This window comes from Hemitrygon akajei, chromosome 2 (genome assembly GCF_048418815.1).
Source record: "Hemitrygon akajei chromosome 2, sHemAka1.3, whole genome shotgun sequence".
Taxonomy (NCBI): Eukaryota; Metazoa; Chordata; class Chondrichthyes; order Myliobatiformes; family Dasyatidae; genus Hemitrygon; species Hemitrygon akajei.
This window is the reverse complement of record NC_133125.1, coordinates 22,562,469-22,574,969: the sequence shown is the minus strand read 5'-3', so window position 1 is coordinate 22,574,969 and position 12,501 is coordinate 22,562,469. Positions and strand designations below refer to the sequence as shown.

The following is a 12,501-nucleotide window of genomic DNA, read 5'->3' as shown; positions in this document are numbered from 1 at the left end:
AAGCTGCAGGGAGACCCTGTTACTGCTCTGCCACCAGGAGATGTACCAAGGCTGAGGGAGTGAAGCATCCATGAGTAGTTGTCCCTGGCTGATAACCCTGCAGCTGACCTAAGGGTACTGTTGGTTGTGTGGCAGGTAGCAATGCCAAGCAGGAAACAACATCTTCCTGTAAATCTCATTGACTTTCCCCATGTGTTGATCTAGGAAATGGACAAATGTATAATAGAATATTCAGTACTTTTGCAAAGTTAAGTAAAATATTTTAAATATATATAACAATAAAAATATTTTCTGTATTATTGCTAATCAGTATTCTGCTTCTCTGTGAATTTTGACCCATCATCAAGGGAAATCCTCCAAGCAATTGTGTTTTAAAGCTCATATTAGAATTTACATTTCCACACTTGAAATAGCAAATGGCAACAGAAAAAAAGAGTGCAGTTATTTCAGAGTTGTGAATAATATCTTGCTGGCAAGCTGCATTGTAGTAAAAGAAGCAACACGTACAAACAAGCTGGAGGAACTCAGCAGGTCGGGCAGCATCCGTGGAACCGAGTCAACATTTCGGGCCGAGACTCTTTGTCAGGGTCCTGCTGAGTTCCTCCAGCTTGTTTGTACGTGTTTGCTTTGACCACAGCACCTGCAGTGTACTTTGTGTTTGTAGTAAATGAATATTCTTAACACCTCTAAATGAGCCTCAATAAGCGTCAATTGATGAGCAAGTATCACTGGTCAGCAAAACCTTCCATCACTCAGGAGAGTGCACCTCTCCTTTGGGAACAAGGCAAGGCAAGTACCTGAAGTGAGAGTCAGGGAGCACTTTGGCTCCCATGACCATAATTCTATTAGTTTTAAGATGCTGATGGAAAAGGTAGGACATAGTCACAGGTTAGGATCCCGAAGTGCAACAGGGCTAATTTTCAAACTGAAAAGTAAATTTATTATCAAGGTAATATATGGCATCATATATTACCCTGAGGTTCATTTTCTTGTGGGCATTCACAGTAAGTACAAGAAAGTGCAATAGACGTAATGAAAAACAGCACACAATGATGGACAAACAACCAATGTGCAAAAGGCAATAAACTGTGCAGATGCAAAAATAAATAAAAGTGAAAGAATAAATAAATAAACAAACAATAGATACGAAGAACATGAGTTGTAAAGTCGTTGAAAGTGATTCCATAGGTTGTGGAATCAGTTCATTGTTGGGTATGTGAAGATGAGTGAAGTTATCTTCTCTGGTTCAAGAGCCTGATGGCTGAGGGGAAATAACTTCTTGAATCTGGTGGGTAAGGTTTGAATTTTTTTTTGTTTGGAGGAATTGGACAGGATTTAGCAGAAGTTAACTCGAAGGTGACTTGTTTGTTCTGTTGTTTAAGATGGGTAGCAAGGACAAACCAGCAATCTACTGGTCAGTCAGCCTAACATAAGTGGTGGGGAAGTTACTGGAGGGAATTCTGAGGGATGGGATCTACCAGCATTGGGTCAGACAGATTAAGAGGAGTCAACGTGGCTTTGTGAATGTTGTGCTGGATGCAGAACGTGGAACAGAACAGCACTGGACAAGCCATTCAGCCCATGATATTTTGCTAATCTTGAAGCCTATTTATGTTATATGTCTTCCTGCTGTGTATCATCCATATTTTTCTTTCCCTTCATATTCATGTGTCTATCTAAACCACCAATATTTTACAATTCTTGAAGAGGTAACCTAAAATGTAGGGTAGGGTAGTAAATGTTGTCTGTTTGAACTTTAGCAAGGATAGCTCATGTTGTTCTGTTGTTTAAAAAAAGCTGTAAAAGTAATCCGGGAAATTATAGACTGTTAAGTTTGACGTCGGTAGTAGGTAAATTATTGGAAGAAGTACTTAAGAGATAGGATCTACAAGTATTTAGATAGACAGGGATTTATTAGGGAGAGTCAACACGGCTTTGTACGTGGTAGGTCATGTTTAACAAATCTATTAGAGTTTTTTTGAGGAGGTTACAAGGAAAGTGGATGAAGGGAAGGCAGTGGATGTTGTATACATGGACTTCAGTGAGGCCTTTGACAAGGTCCTGCATTGGAGGTTAGTTAGGAAGATTCAGTCACTAGGTATGCATGGTGAGGTAGTAAATTGGATTAGACATTGGCTCAATGGGAGAAGCCAGAGAGTGGTAGTGGAGGATTGCTTCTTTGAGTGGAGGCCTGTGACTAGTGCTGTGCCACAGGGATCAGTGTTGGGTCCATTGTTATTTGTCATCTATATCAATGATCTGGATGATAATGTGGTAAATTGGATCAGCAAATTTGCTGATGATACAAAGATTGGAGGTGTAGTTGACAGTGAGGAAGGTTTTCAAAGCTTGCAGAGGGATCTGGACCAGCTGGAAAAATGGGCTGAAAAATGGCAGATGGAGTTTAATACAGACAAGTGTGAGGTATTGCACTTCGGAAGGTCAAACCAAGGTAGAACATACAAGGTAAATGGTAGGGCACTGAGGAGTGCAGTAGAACAGAGAGATCTAGGAATACAGATACAAAGTTCCCTAAAAGTGGCGTCACAGGTAGATAGGGTTGTAAAGAAAGCTTTTGGTACATTGGCCTTTATAAATCAAAGTATTGAGTATAAGAGTTGGAATGTTATGGTGAGGTTGTATAAGGCATTGGTGAGACCAAATTTGGAGTATTGTGTGCAGTTTTGGTCACCGAATTACAGGAAGGATATTAATAAGGTTGAAAGAGTGCAGAGAAGGTTTACAAGGATGTTGTCGGGACTTGAGAAACTGAGTTAGAGAGAAAAGTTGAATAGGTTAGCACTTTATTCCCTGGAGTGTGGAAGAATGAGGGGAGATTTGATAGATGTAATAAAAATTATGATGGGTATAGACAGAGTGAATGTAAGCAGGCCTTTTCCACTGAGGCTAGGGGAGAAAAACAAAACAGAACATGGGTTAAGGGTGAAGGGGGAAAAGTTTAAAGGGAACATTGGGGGGGGGGCTTCTTCACACAGAGAGTGGTGGGAGTGTGGAATGAGCTGCCAGATGAAGTGGTAAATGCAGGCTCACTTTTAACATTTAAGAAAAACTTGGACAGGTACATGGATGAGAGGGATATGGAGGGATATGGGCCAGATGCAGGTCAGTGGGACTAGGCAGAAAAAAGGTTCAACACAGCCAAGAAGGGCCAAAAGGCCTGTTTCTGCACTGTAATGTTCTATGATTCTAAGGTCTTCAAGTTCCCTCAAGATAGGCTGGTCTGAAAGGGTTTGTACCATGGAATTCAAAATTGGTGCAGAGGTAAGAAGCCAAGGGCAGTAGCTGAAGATTGTTTCTTGGACTGGATGCTGGTAGCATGTGTGCCATGGGGGTTGGTGTTGGGACCCTTGCTATTCATTATTTATATAAATGCCTTCCACCCACACCAAGTTCTACATTGGATGCAATCTCACTAGCTCTACACTCAGCCTTTGATCACCTGAACAAAAGCAATATCTACATTAGGCTGCTGCTTATTGAGTACAGCTCAGCGTTCAACCCCATCACCCTTCAGTACTACTCAAAAAAACTTCAGAACCTGGGCCTCTGTACCTCCCTCTGCAACTGGATCCTGAATTTCCTCACTGGGAGACCACAGTCTGTGTGGTGTGAAAATAACAACTCCTCCACGCTGGCAATCAACACAGGTACACTTCGGGTGCATTTTTATCCCATGACTCTAGCTCTCCCACATTCATGATACAGCATCTATATATTCATCGACCACACAACAGTTGTTGATAGAATCTCAAATGGTGACAAGAAGGCATATACAACTGAGATAGATCAATTGCTGAGTGGTGTTGCAATTTTGCAGAACCTGATAAAGAGTCTTGGACTGAAATGTTGATTCTTTATTCCTTTCCATAGATACTGCCTGACTTGCTGAGTTTCTCCAGCATTTTGTGGTTATTTTCAACAGTTTCTTGCTATCTGCAAACATAGAGCAACTCATTCTTAAGAATTTTTGTCAGCCCTTAAATAGCTTCAGAGTAAGATGAGTTCCTCTGCCTATCTGTGACTAAACAGGAAGGTAGCTAATAATCAACACTGATAATTTTAGGTACATGCCTGTTACTGAAGTAGATCCGCCAGTATAGATCAGTGTGACCTTGAATATGTATTTGCAGATTTTGCTTAGCACCAGATTTGGTATAAAGTAACTTTTAGTCATGTCACTGAAGCAGACTCATCATATTAGCATATTTTTCACTGTAGAACATGTAAAATTATGTTATATCTTTGAGTAAGTTTTCAATTTGAGTCTGGTGTAGGGAAACGGTTTCCTTTTACCAATAAAAATCTTATTTTTATAGAAGTCCTTTTTTTGTGTTTTACTGTTTGGAAGAATTGTACCTTGTAGTGTGAAGTATCCTTTCATTGATAGTAAAGATTGTATTGTAAATCAAGCCATGAACCTGTCTAGTTTTGATTACCAAAGATACAAGGCTTTACTTCCTTTGATCCATAGTTAAATATGAATATATTCAGACTTCATTTTTAATATAATCTCAGTTAAAAATCATATAAATCCAGATTTTGAGCCCCATCTGTACTTTAATTAAATGACACTGGTTAGGCTGAGTGGGATTGAAGGAATCATTAAGAACATGTAATAAAAGTAAAAGAGAATAGGAGTTCATGGGAGGTAGCTCAACATCTCCATGTTTGTGGTATAGTCACCTTTAGTCATGCAGATCATGTAATATTGTACTGTTGGGCTAAGTCATGGGAGGGATGCTTGTATTTTTAGAGAGCAATCCCTTGTAGGTGTTTAACTGTCCTGACAGTTTTACCTTCTTAGCTCCAGGGCAACCAAACTAGATGGTAGTCCAGCCATACAGAACAGAACTAGTGCGCCATGGGAGGAAAATGGTCCCCAGAGGTAAGTAGGCGTTAATTATCTTTCCACCTTAAATTTATTTTCCCTTAGGGCAAATCTTCATCATCCTAATCTAGCAACCACTGGAATTACTAGTTGTTCTCTAAATTAACTATTTACCAGAATGATGTTGCAAACTATAGTTCTGAAAAATTAGATCTTTTGTTTGCATTTCCTACTGTTTTGAGATTGTGACTTTATTTAATCTTGCCACTGCAGCAGGTTATGGTTAACAGTCTAAGATTCAGGTTTCTCCAGAGAAAATGACTTTCTCCAGAGAAAAGAAATTCCTATTCCTCTATGCACATTTTGCAGAAGAAAATATGATTCGTACATGATTACTAGTGCAGCAATGGGAAAAATACCCAATTGGTAGTGCTTATGCACAGAAAGCCTCGTCTTGGGTGCACTCGTGAAAGCTTTTGTCCAATGGTGCCAATGCAAACTGGTTCAGGTCCCAATTCCATGCGATTTTAGTGTAGGTTTTAATTGCACAGATGAATTTCTACCCTTAGTTCTTCTTTTCATCAGTTCCTTGCACAACAAGAATATTACTTACCAGTCCAGTAAATCATTGTATCTGAAGAAAGACCCACGAATATCTTAGTTCCAAAAGTAGTAAATGCAGTTCATATTATTATATTTAGTCATCCACTGTTTCTTTTCAGTGGATTATTTATTTCTCCAAATGAACGTAATAAATCACCAAAGTTCCCTCATCCTAAACGACGGACTACTTCTGGTGGAAGTGACAATGAGTTGGTTCAGCCTGGCAGACGATGGTAGGAATTATTTTAAGTAATTGATTTTGTTACTATTTCTATAATGCTTGCCATTCAAAATACATGCTTGAATGTACCGCATGATATAATTTTGATATCTTGATACTCTTTAGTTGGGAGTTCACTGCCTTCAATTTTCCATTTATGGCTCTGCCTCTATTATTACCCTTGTCAAAAAGCTGTACTAAAAAGCATACACACATTACATAAGCAGCACAGAAGCATAGTGGCTAGCACAACACCTTAACAGTACCAACGACCCAGGTTCATTTCCTGCGCTGTCTGTAAGCAGTTTGTACATTCTCCTCGTGACTGTGCGGGTTTCCTCAGGTGCTTCAGCTTCTTCCCACAGTCCAAAGACGTACTGGTTGGTAGGTTAATTAATCATTGTAAATTGTCCCGTGATTAGGCCAGGATTAAATCATGGGATTGCTGGACAGCACGGCTTGAAGGGCCAGAATGGCCTGTTCCACGCTATATCTCAAAGAAGTAGATAAAAGGTAGGACGTTTTTCCTTTCAAGAAGAGCAGGAGAGTGAAAGTGTGAAGGAAACCAAGTTTGACAAGTAAAGCAGTGATGGTAGCAGGAAATGGAACTAGTGAATATATTGCTGAATTTGAGAGGTAGAAGTAGACATGACCATTTCTGTCGAATGAGTGGAAATATTCCTGAGGCTGAACAGTATTTTTGAGGGCACAGAACAGAGAATTATGGCCTCAGTGTGAGATGGTGCCTTTGTTGCTGGTCACATTGGCAAAAATGTTCCTTACAGAAAATGAAATATTGTAGCGGTGTGCTACACGCAGCGCTGAAATAACGACACATAGTCGATGAGCTGCAGTTGCAAAAGAGATTTATTCAAACTTCGCGACCTCGCTTTAAAGCCTTCCTGATCCCGCCCTCCCCAGGCGGGAATGCTGTAGGGGGCACGTATTCACAGTCCCGTCCCACGCGCGGGCTTTTCCCCTTGCTGGTGAAGCAGACTTGGCGCCCTCTTTGGGACCGGCCTCAATGCCAGCACGTGCCAATTTGTGACCCGGTTTGAGTGCGCTGGGAAGTGGGTCGCCACAATGCTCATATTTCTCTCGTATGTGGATTACAGAAGTATCACAGGAGGGTATTGAATGGACAAAGAAGTTGTGGATTTGTGACTGAACCTCTTCACCACTGAGCTTTAAGTCATCCACTCCTGCATTTTGTTTCATTTAGTTGGAATGTGGCCACTTTGACATTTTGTTGATTAAGAATGCTGACAAAGCTGGACTGTGTAACTTACTGTGGTTTGGAGTCAGGGCAGAGTCCCAATTGAGAAGGTCTTTGCACAGTCTTTCTAGTGGGCGTTAACTCCCTTTCCGTTCCTGATGAGTTCAATCTGTTGACTCCCAGAGGAATGTGGTTTTTGGCTTTGGGCCCTTAATTGGGTCAGAGATTGTGGGATGAAGTGGATGGGATCCTCAACCACGCTTTGAGCCCTTCATCTACAACACTCCCAGTAAATGTCACAAATAATGGGGGGGGGGGGGTGTGGAGGGAGACCCTGATGATCTTCTCACCAGTTTCACTATCGTCTGTATGGTCTTGCAATCCAATGCCTTGCAGTTTCTGTACTACCCAATGATGCAGCCAGTGATGTTGTGGGGGTGGAACTGGACTCTTTGAAGGTGGTGTCTGAAAAGATGATGCTGTCCAAGTTGCATGCCATCTTGGACAAAGACTCCCATCCACTCCATAATGTACTGGTTAGGCACAGGAGTACATTCAGCCAGAGACTCATTCCACCGAGATATAACACTGAGTGTCATAGGAAGTCATTCCTACCTGTGGCCATCAAACTTTACAACTCCTCCCTCGGAGTGTCAGACACCCTGAGCTAATAGGCTGGTCCTGGACTTATTTCCACTTGGCATGATTAACTTATTATTACTTAATTATTTATGGTTTTATATTGCTATATTTCTTCACTGTTCTTGGTTGGTGCGGCTGTAACGAAACCCAATTTCCCTCGGGATCAATAAAGTATGTCTGTCTGTCTTTCTGTCACCCTCAATGGTGTTCCTGTAGAAAGTTGTTAGAATGGGAGAGGGAAGACTTGCACAGATCAATCTCCTCAGAAAGCATAGCTGCTGCTATGCCTTCTTGACTAATGAGGAGGTATTGTAAGTCCAGGTTCGGTAATCCTTTCTTTACATACCAATGAACTTGGTGCTGTTCACTCTCTCCATGGCAGAACTATTGATGTGCAGTGGAGAGTGGCTGACCTGCACCTTCCTAAAGTCCACAATCATTTTTTTTGTCTTGTTCACATTGAGACTCAGGTTGTTGTCCTGACACTGTTTGACAAGTCTCTCTAGCTCCTCTCTGTATGTCAGCTCACCATTGTTGCTGATGAGGCCAACCACTATTTTTCATCATTGAACCTGATGCAGTTTAAGCTGAATCTGGCAGTTCAGTTGTGAGTCAGTAGGGGGCTGAGCACATAACCCTGGGGCATCAGAGCTCAGTGTGACGGAGCTTGAAATGTTACTGCCAACTCGGACTGACTGGGATCTTTCTGTCAAGAAATCCAAGGTCCAGTTGCAGAGAGGGCTGTTCAGTCCCAGAGAGGACTGTTTACCCACCAGCTTCAGAAGGGTAATTGTGTTAAATGCCAAGCTGAAGTCGAGCATACGAGGCCTGGCATACGAGGCATCACTTTCGAGGTGGGACAGAGTGGAGGGCCTAGGCTATGGCATCATCACTGGACCAGTTTGAATGGTAGGTAAACTGGAAAGGGTCTAATGTAGCTAGGTGAGATTTTATACAATTCATTACCAGCTGCTCAAAGCATTTCATGATTGTTGAAGTCAGAGTCACTGGGCGATAATCGTTTAGGCTACTGTCGCTCTTGGGCACTGGAATAATAGTGGCTGCCTGGAAGCTTGCAGTGGACTGTTTTAGAGTGATATTAAGAATGAATGTTAAGACCTTTTTTAGCTGACCAGGTATGTTGTTCAACCCTGCAGCTTTTCGTGGGTTTACCCTGGCTAGGATCCTCCTCACCTCACCTGCAGCCTGTTGCAGGAAAGGTGGTGTCCCTCTATTTTGCATCAATACATCAAATCGTACATAGAAGGCAGCCATCACTGTTGATTCGCAGGGTGAACTTCTAATTGGTTATGGTTTGTATACCTTGCTTCATGTGGCATGTTGTCCCTTGTGTCCACAAAGCTATCTGGATTTTCTCTGCATACTCATGCTTTAACTTCCTGATGGCACAGGGAGCATGGCTCTTGCTGAGTTTAGAGTTGTTGTATCCCCCATTCTGAGGCAACATCCTGATCCCTAAGCAGTGTATGAACTTCTGCAGTCTACCTTGGTTTTCAGTTTGCCCTGGCAGTGTAGTGTTTAATCATAGTGACATCCTCAATGCACTTTCCTATGTAGCCAGTCACTGACCCCACACGTTCATCAAAATTGAGGTGATAATCATAGGTAGCCGTCTCCCTGAAAATGCTCCAGTTCTGCATAACTGAGGTGGCACCTTCTGCCGGATCCTGATCTCCCTGTGAACTGGTTTGACTTCCTTAACCAGTGCTCTGTATGCAGGGATTATGGATCAGTCTAAGTACCTGAGGTAAGGTGGAGGGAGAGGAGTTTGGCAACCTTGTAGGCTCCACGAACTTCGGTATGAACCAGGTTTAACATATTCTCTCCTCTGGTTGCAAAGTTAATATAAGGGGAGAACTTTGGCAAGATGCTTTTAAGTTGTCATAATTGAACAGCAGCAATGAAGACACCATCAGGGTGAGTGGCTTAGAGGTTGCAGATGGCACCATAGAGCACTAGCAAGGGGGAGATGGAAACAGCAATGGCAGTGAACTCCCTCGGTAAGTAGGAGGGCCTGCACTTCACCATTTAAAAAGCCCAGCCACAGTGAGCCTTTACCACTAGTGCATTCACAAACCAACTCTTATTGATGTAGACACACAGACCTCTTCCACAGGTCTTCCTGGAGGTTGTAGCATTTCTGTCCACCCTAAAGCAGATTAAGCCTTCTAGCTGATTGGCCAATTCTGGAGTGGTTTCCTGGAGCCACATTTCTGGCAGGGCAAGTGTGCAGCAGTCCCTCTTCTGCTGGTTCAGACGCAGACACAAGTAATCCGTCTAGTTCTCTAGCAATTGAATGTTAGCGAGTAGAATCATCGGGGCACAGGCCCACAGCGATCCAAGTCTCACTCAAGTGTCAGTACACTTACTGCACTTCTGCATTCAAGTGCACCTCTTCAGATGGGCACTTCCCTGAGTAGCTGTAGTAGACTGTTGTGTGGAACAAAGGCCAACTCTCCATGTTAGTCCGTAACCACGCAGCATGTTTGTAATTCTGCCTACTAGTGACTTGCAGATTTTAGCATTTTTTATGATCAGCAGTGTTTTCCGGTCATAGAAAAGACCAACAGGACAAGAAATTTCACTGTTGATTAGAGCCAAAGAGGTCACTTGCAACCATGCACATGCCATGTTGTGACCTGTAGAAAAACCTTCAATATGCCAGTGTAACCTTTGCCTGGTTGGGAAAGAGTGTGTTTGAAGATGAACACATTAATCCCGACACAAAGCACGTGCTTTACCAGGCAGCTGGGATTGCTGCCCTCCTAAAACTTTTAACTACTTTCAAGGTCTCTGAAAAACACTACTAACTCTGCCTGTGCAAAGTCCTCCAAATTCACTGGATAAGTGAATCAATGTCAGTGTTCCCTGTTTGGCCAATATCTTAAGTATTCATGCTTGAATTCCACATGGTTTGCTTTGCTGGGTAGGGTCATGTTATAGGCATGCCTGATTCCAGATGTTTGGTACAGACTTTCTATTCCAATATCTGTCACAGAAGAGATTTCTGACAGATCAGAGGAAAAGATTCAAGGCCTTGAAAAGGGGCAGCACTTTCATTGGTCTTGGGAATCCTGAGCACATGACTGCTCAAAGTGGACAGTGAGTAGCGAGATGTATTGAGGACATCTGTTTCGGAAAGGCATCCATTATTAAGGACCTCCAGCACCCAGGGCATGCCCTTTTCTCACAGTTACCATCAGGTAGGGGATACAGAAGCCTGAAGGCACACACTCAGCAATTTAGGAACAGCTTCTTCCCCTCTGCCATCCGATTCCTAAATGGACATTGAACCCATGAACACTACCTCACTTTTTTTTAAATATACAGTATTTCTGTTCTTGCACATTTTTAAAATCTATTCAATATGCATAATTGATTTATTTATTATTATGTTTTATTTATTTACTATTATTTTTTTTTCCTCTCTCTGCTAGATTATGTATTGCATTGAACTGCTGCTGCTAAGTTAACAAATTGCACATCACATGCCGGTGATAATAAACCTGATTCTGATTCTGAACCTTGAGTCTTACATCAAGAGCACACCGTGGTCCTGCACAAATAGCAGAAATGGACCATCACACAATCTGCCAGGCACCGCTTTCCCTGTTTATAGATGGTTTCATCATTTACCCCAGAACCCTGAAACCGGAGTTAAAGCAAGTTGTTCTTGAAACTGAAGGACTTCTCAAGAAGGAGAAAAATGTAAAGAATAACTTGTGACGGGGATTCAAAGTGACATGAAAATTCATCAAAGCTTCTTATAATACTGAAGCATACCAAGGATCGAGCAAAGCTCAGCAAAGGTAGTCAGCTACTTCATATTCATGAGCTTTACCCAAACAGTTCTCTGGATATATTCTCATATCCAGAGAGACAATATCAGGCAGCTTAATCTGGAATTGTTCTGTTTCATAAATATATTGTGTTTCTATGACCTGAGAAGTACTTTCTGAAAGAACTCCTGTTCTTGGCAATGAGAATATCATATTGAATTGACAGTTCAGGATCCCCTGTAGCATTTTATCTATTGCAGACTGGTAGGTCTTCCTGTAGCACTCAATTTGCTTTCGGCATACTGCACAACTCCTTGTGCTCTTTAATTGACAGATAGATCAGACTTCCGATTATATTGGCAAAGGACTGGTCCAGCTTGCTAGAGTTTCAGGAACCATGAGTAAGTCTTACTTGATGGACAGCAGCTCATCTTCAACTCTGTTTAGAATAGCATGTGTTCCCACATAATCAGATGGTTTTATCACTACCAAGGTTATCACCTCTTGTTGTTCCCTCACCAGCATTGCATTAATTTCCAAAATTGCTGTCCTCCTCCGCCTTCAGCTTCAGGCCTCTGAAACAGTCTCAGCCAGCAATAAGTGGGCTTGCCTCTTGGATATTCAAAAATTCCATGAGATAAACTAGTGAAGGAATTCTCATATTGCACCAAAACTACTACAAGCTCCATGCCATGATGGTGAGATGAAAGGTAATGCCCGGGGTGAGACTGTCAAAGTAACTGTCATAGAAACACAATAAAATAACTAAATTTCCAGGCCCAGAACACATGTACTCTTACGACTCAAGCACTCTTTTGTAATTTCACTTGTGCACAAGGAGAACAGCATAGCCCATCATCCACGCTGTTCTGAAGTCTTAACAAAAAACTGCGATTTTTCTATGGCATTGGCTTATCAGTCATGGATGTTGATCATTGTAAATTCTAATGTTTGAATTTCTTACTTGCAAGATCAATAGCCTCTCACAATAGAGGTGCTAAGGTCAATTGAAACTTCAAGCGGACAGCCAATGATGTTTTGAAGTTTGCAAAGGCAATTGAGCCTTAGCTCTGGGGCATGTTTCACATTCCTCTGTTACTCTTGTCTCATCTCTCTCCAGCACTTTCCATTGTGTAAAGGGATACTATACCTTAGGAAGACCTTCCCAGAA

At 42.0% G+C, this 12,501-nt stretch overlaps 1 protein-coding gene across 11 annotated transcripts in view; it reads left to right on the top strand.

Moving 5' to 3' along the window:
• The window catches only part of epb41l4a (erythrocyte membrane protein band 4.1 like 4A), a 217,131-nt gene that overhangs the window by 168,032 nt on the left and 36,598 nt on the right, over positions 1–12,501 (top strand). For 7 of the 11 annotated variants that reach the window (XM_073068542.1, XM_073068533.1, XM_073068524.1 and 4 more), the window contains 2 exons: positions 4,826–4,906; positions 5,572–5,685. The exons of 2 other annotated variants lie outside the window; for them this stretch is intronic. In XM_073068542.1, the coding sequence (XP_072924643.1) occupies positions 4,826–4,906; positions 5,572–5,685 (195 nt within the window). The remainder of the gene's footprint in view (positions 1–4,825; positions 4,907–5,571; positions 5,686–12,501) is intronic. 2 more of the 11 variants (XM_073068496.1, XM_073068478.1) reach the window with 1 other exon arrangement.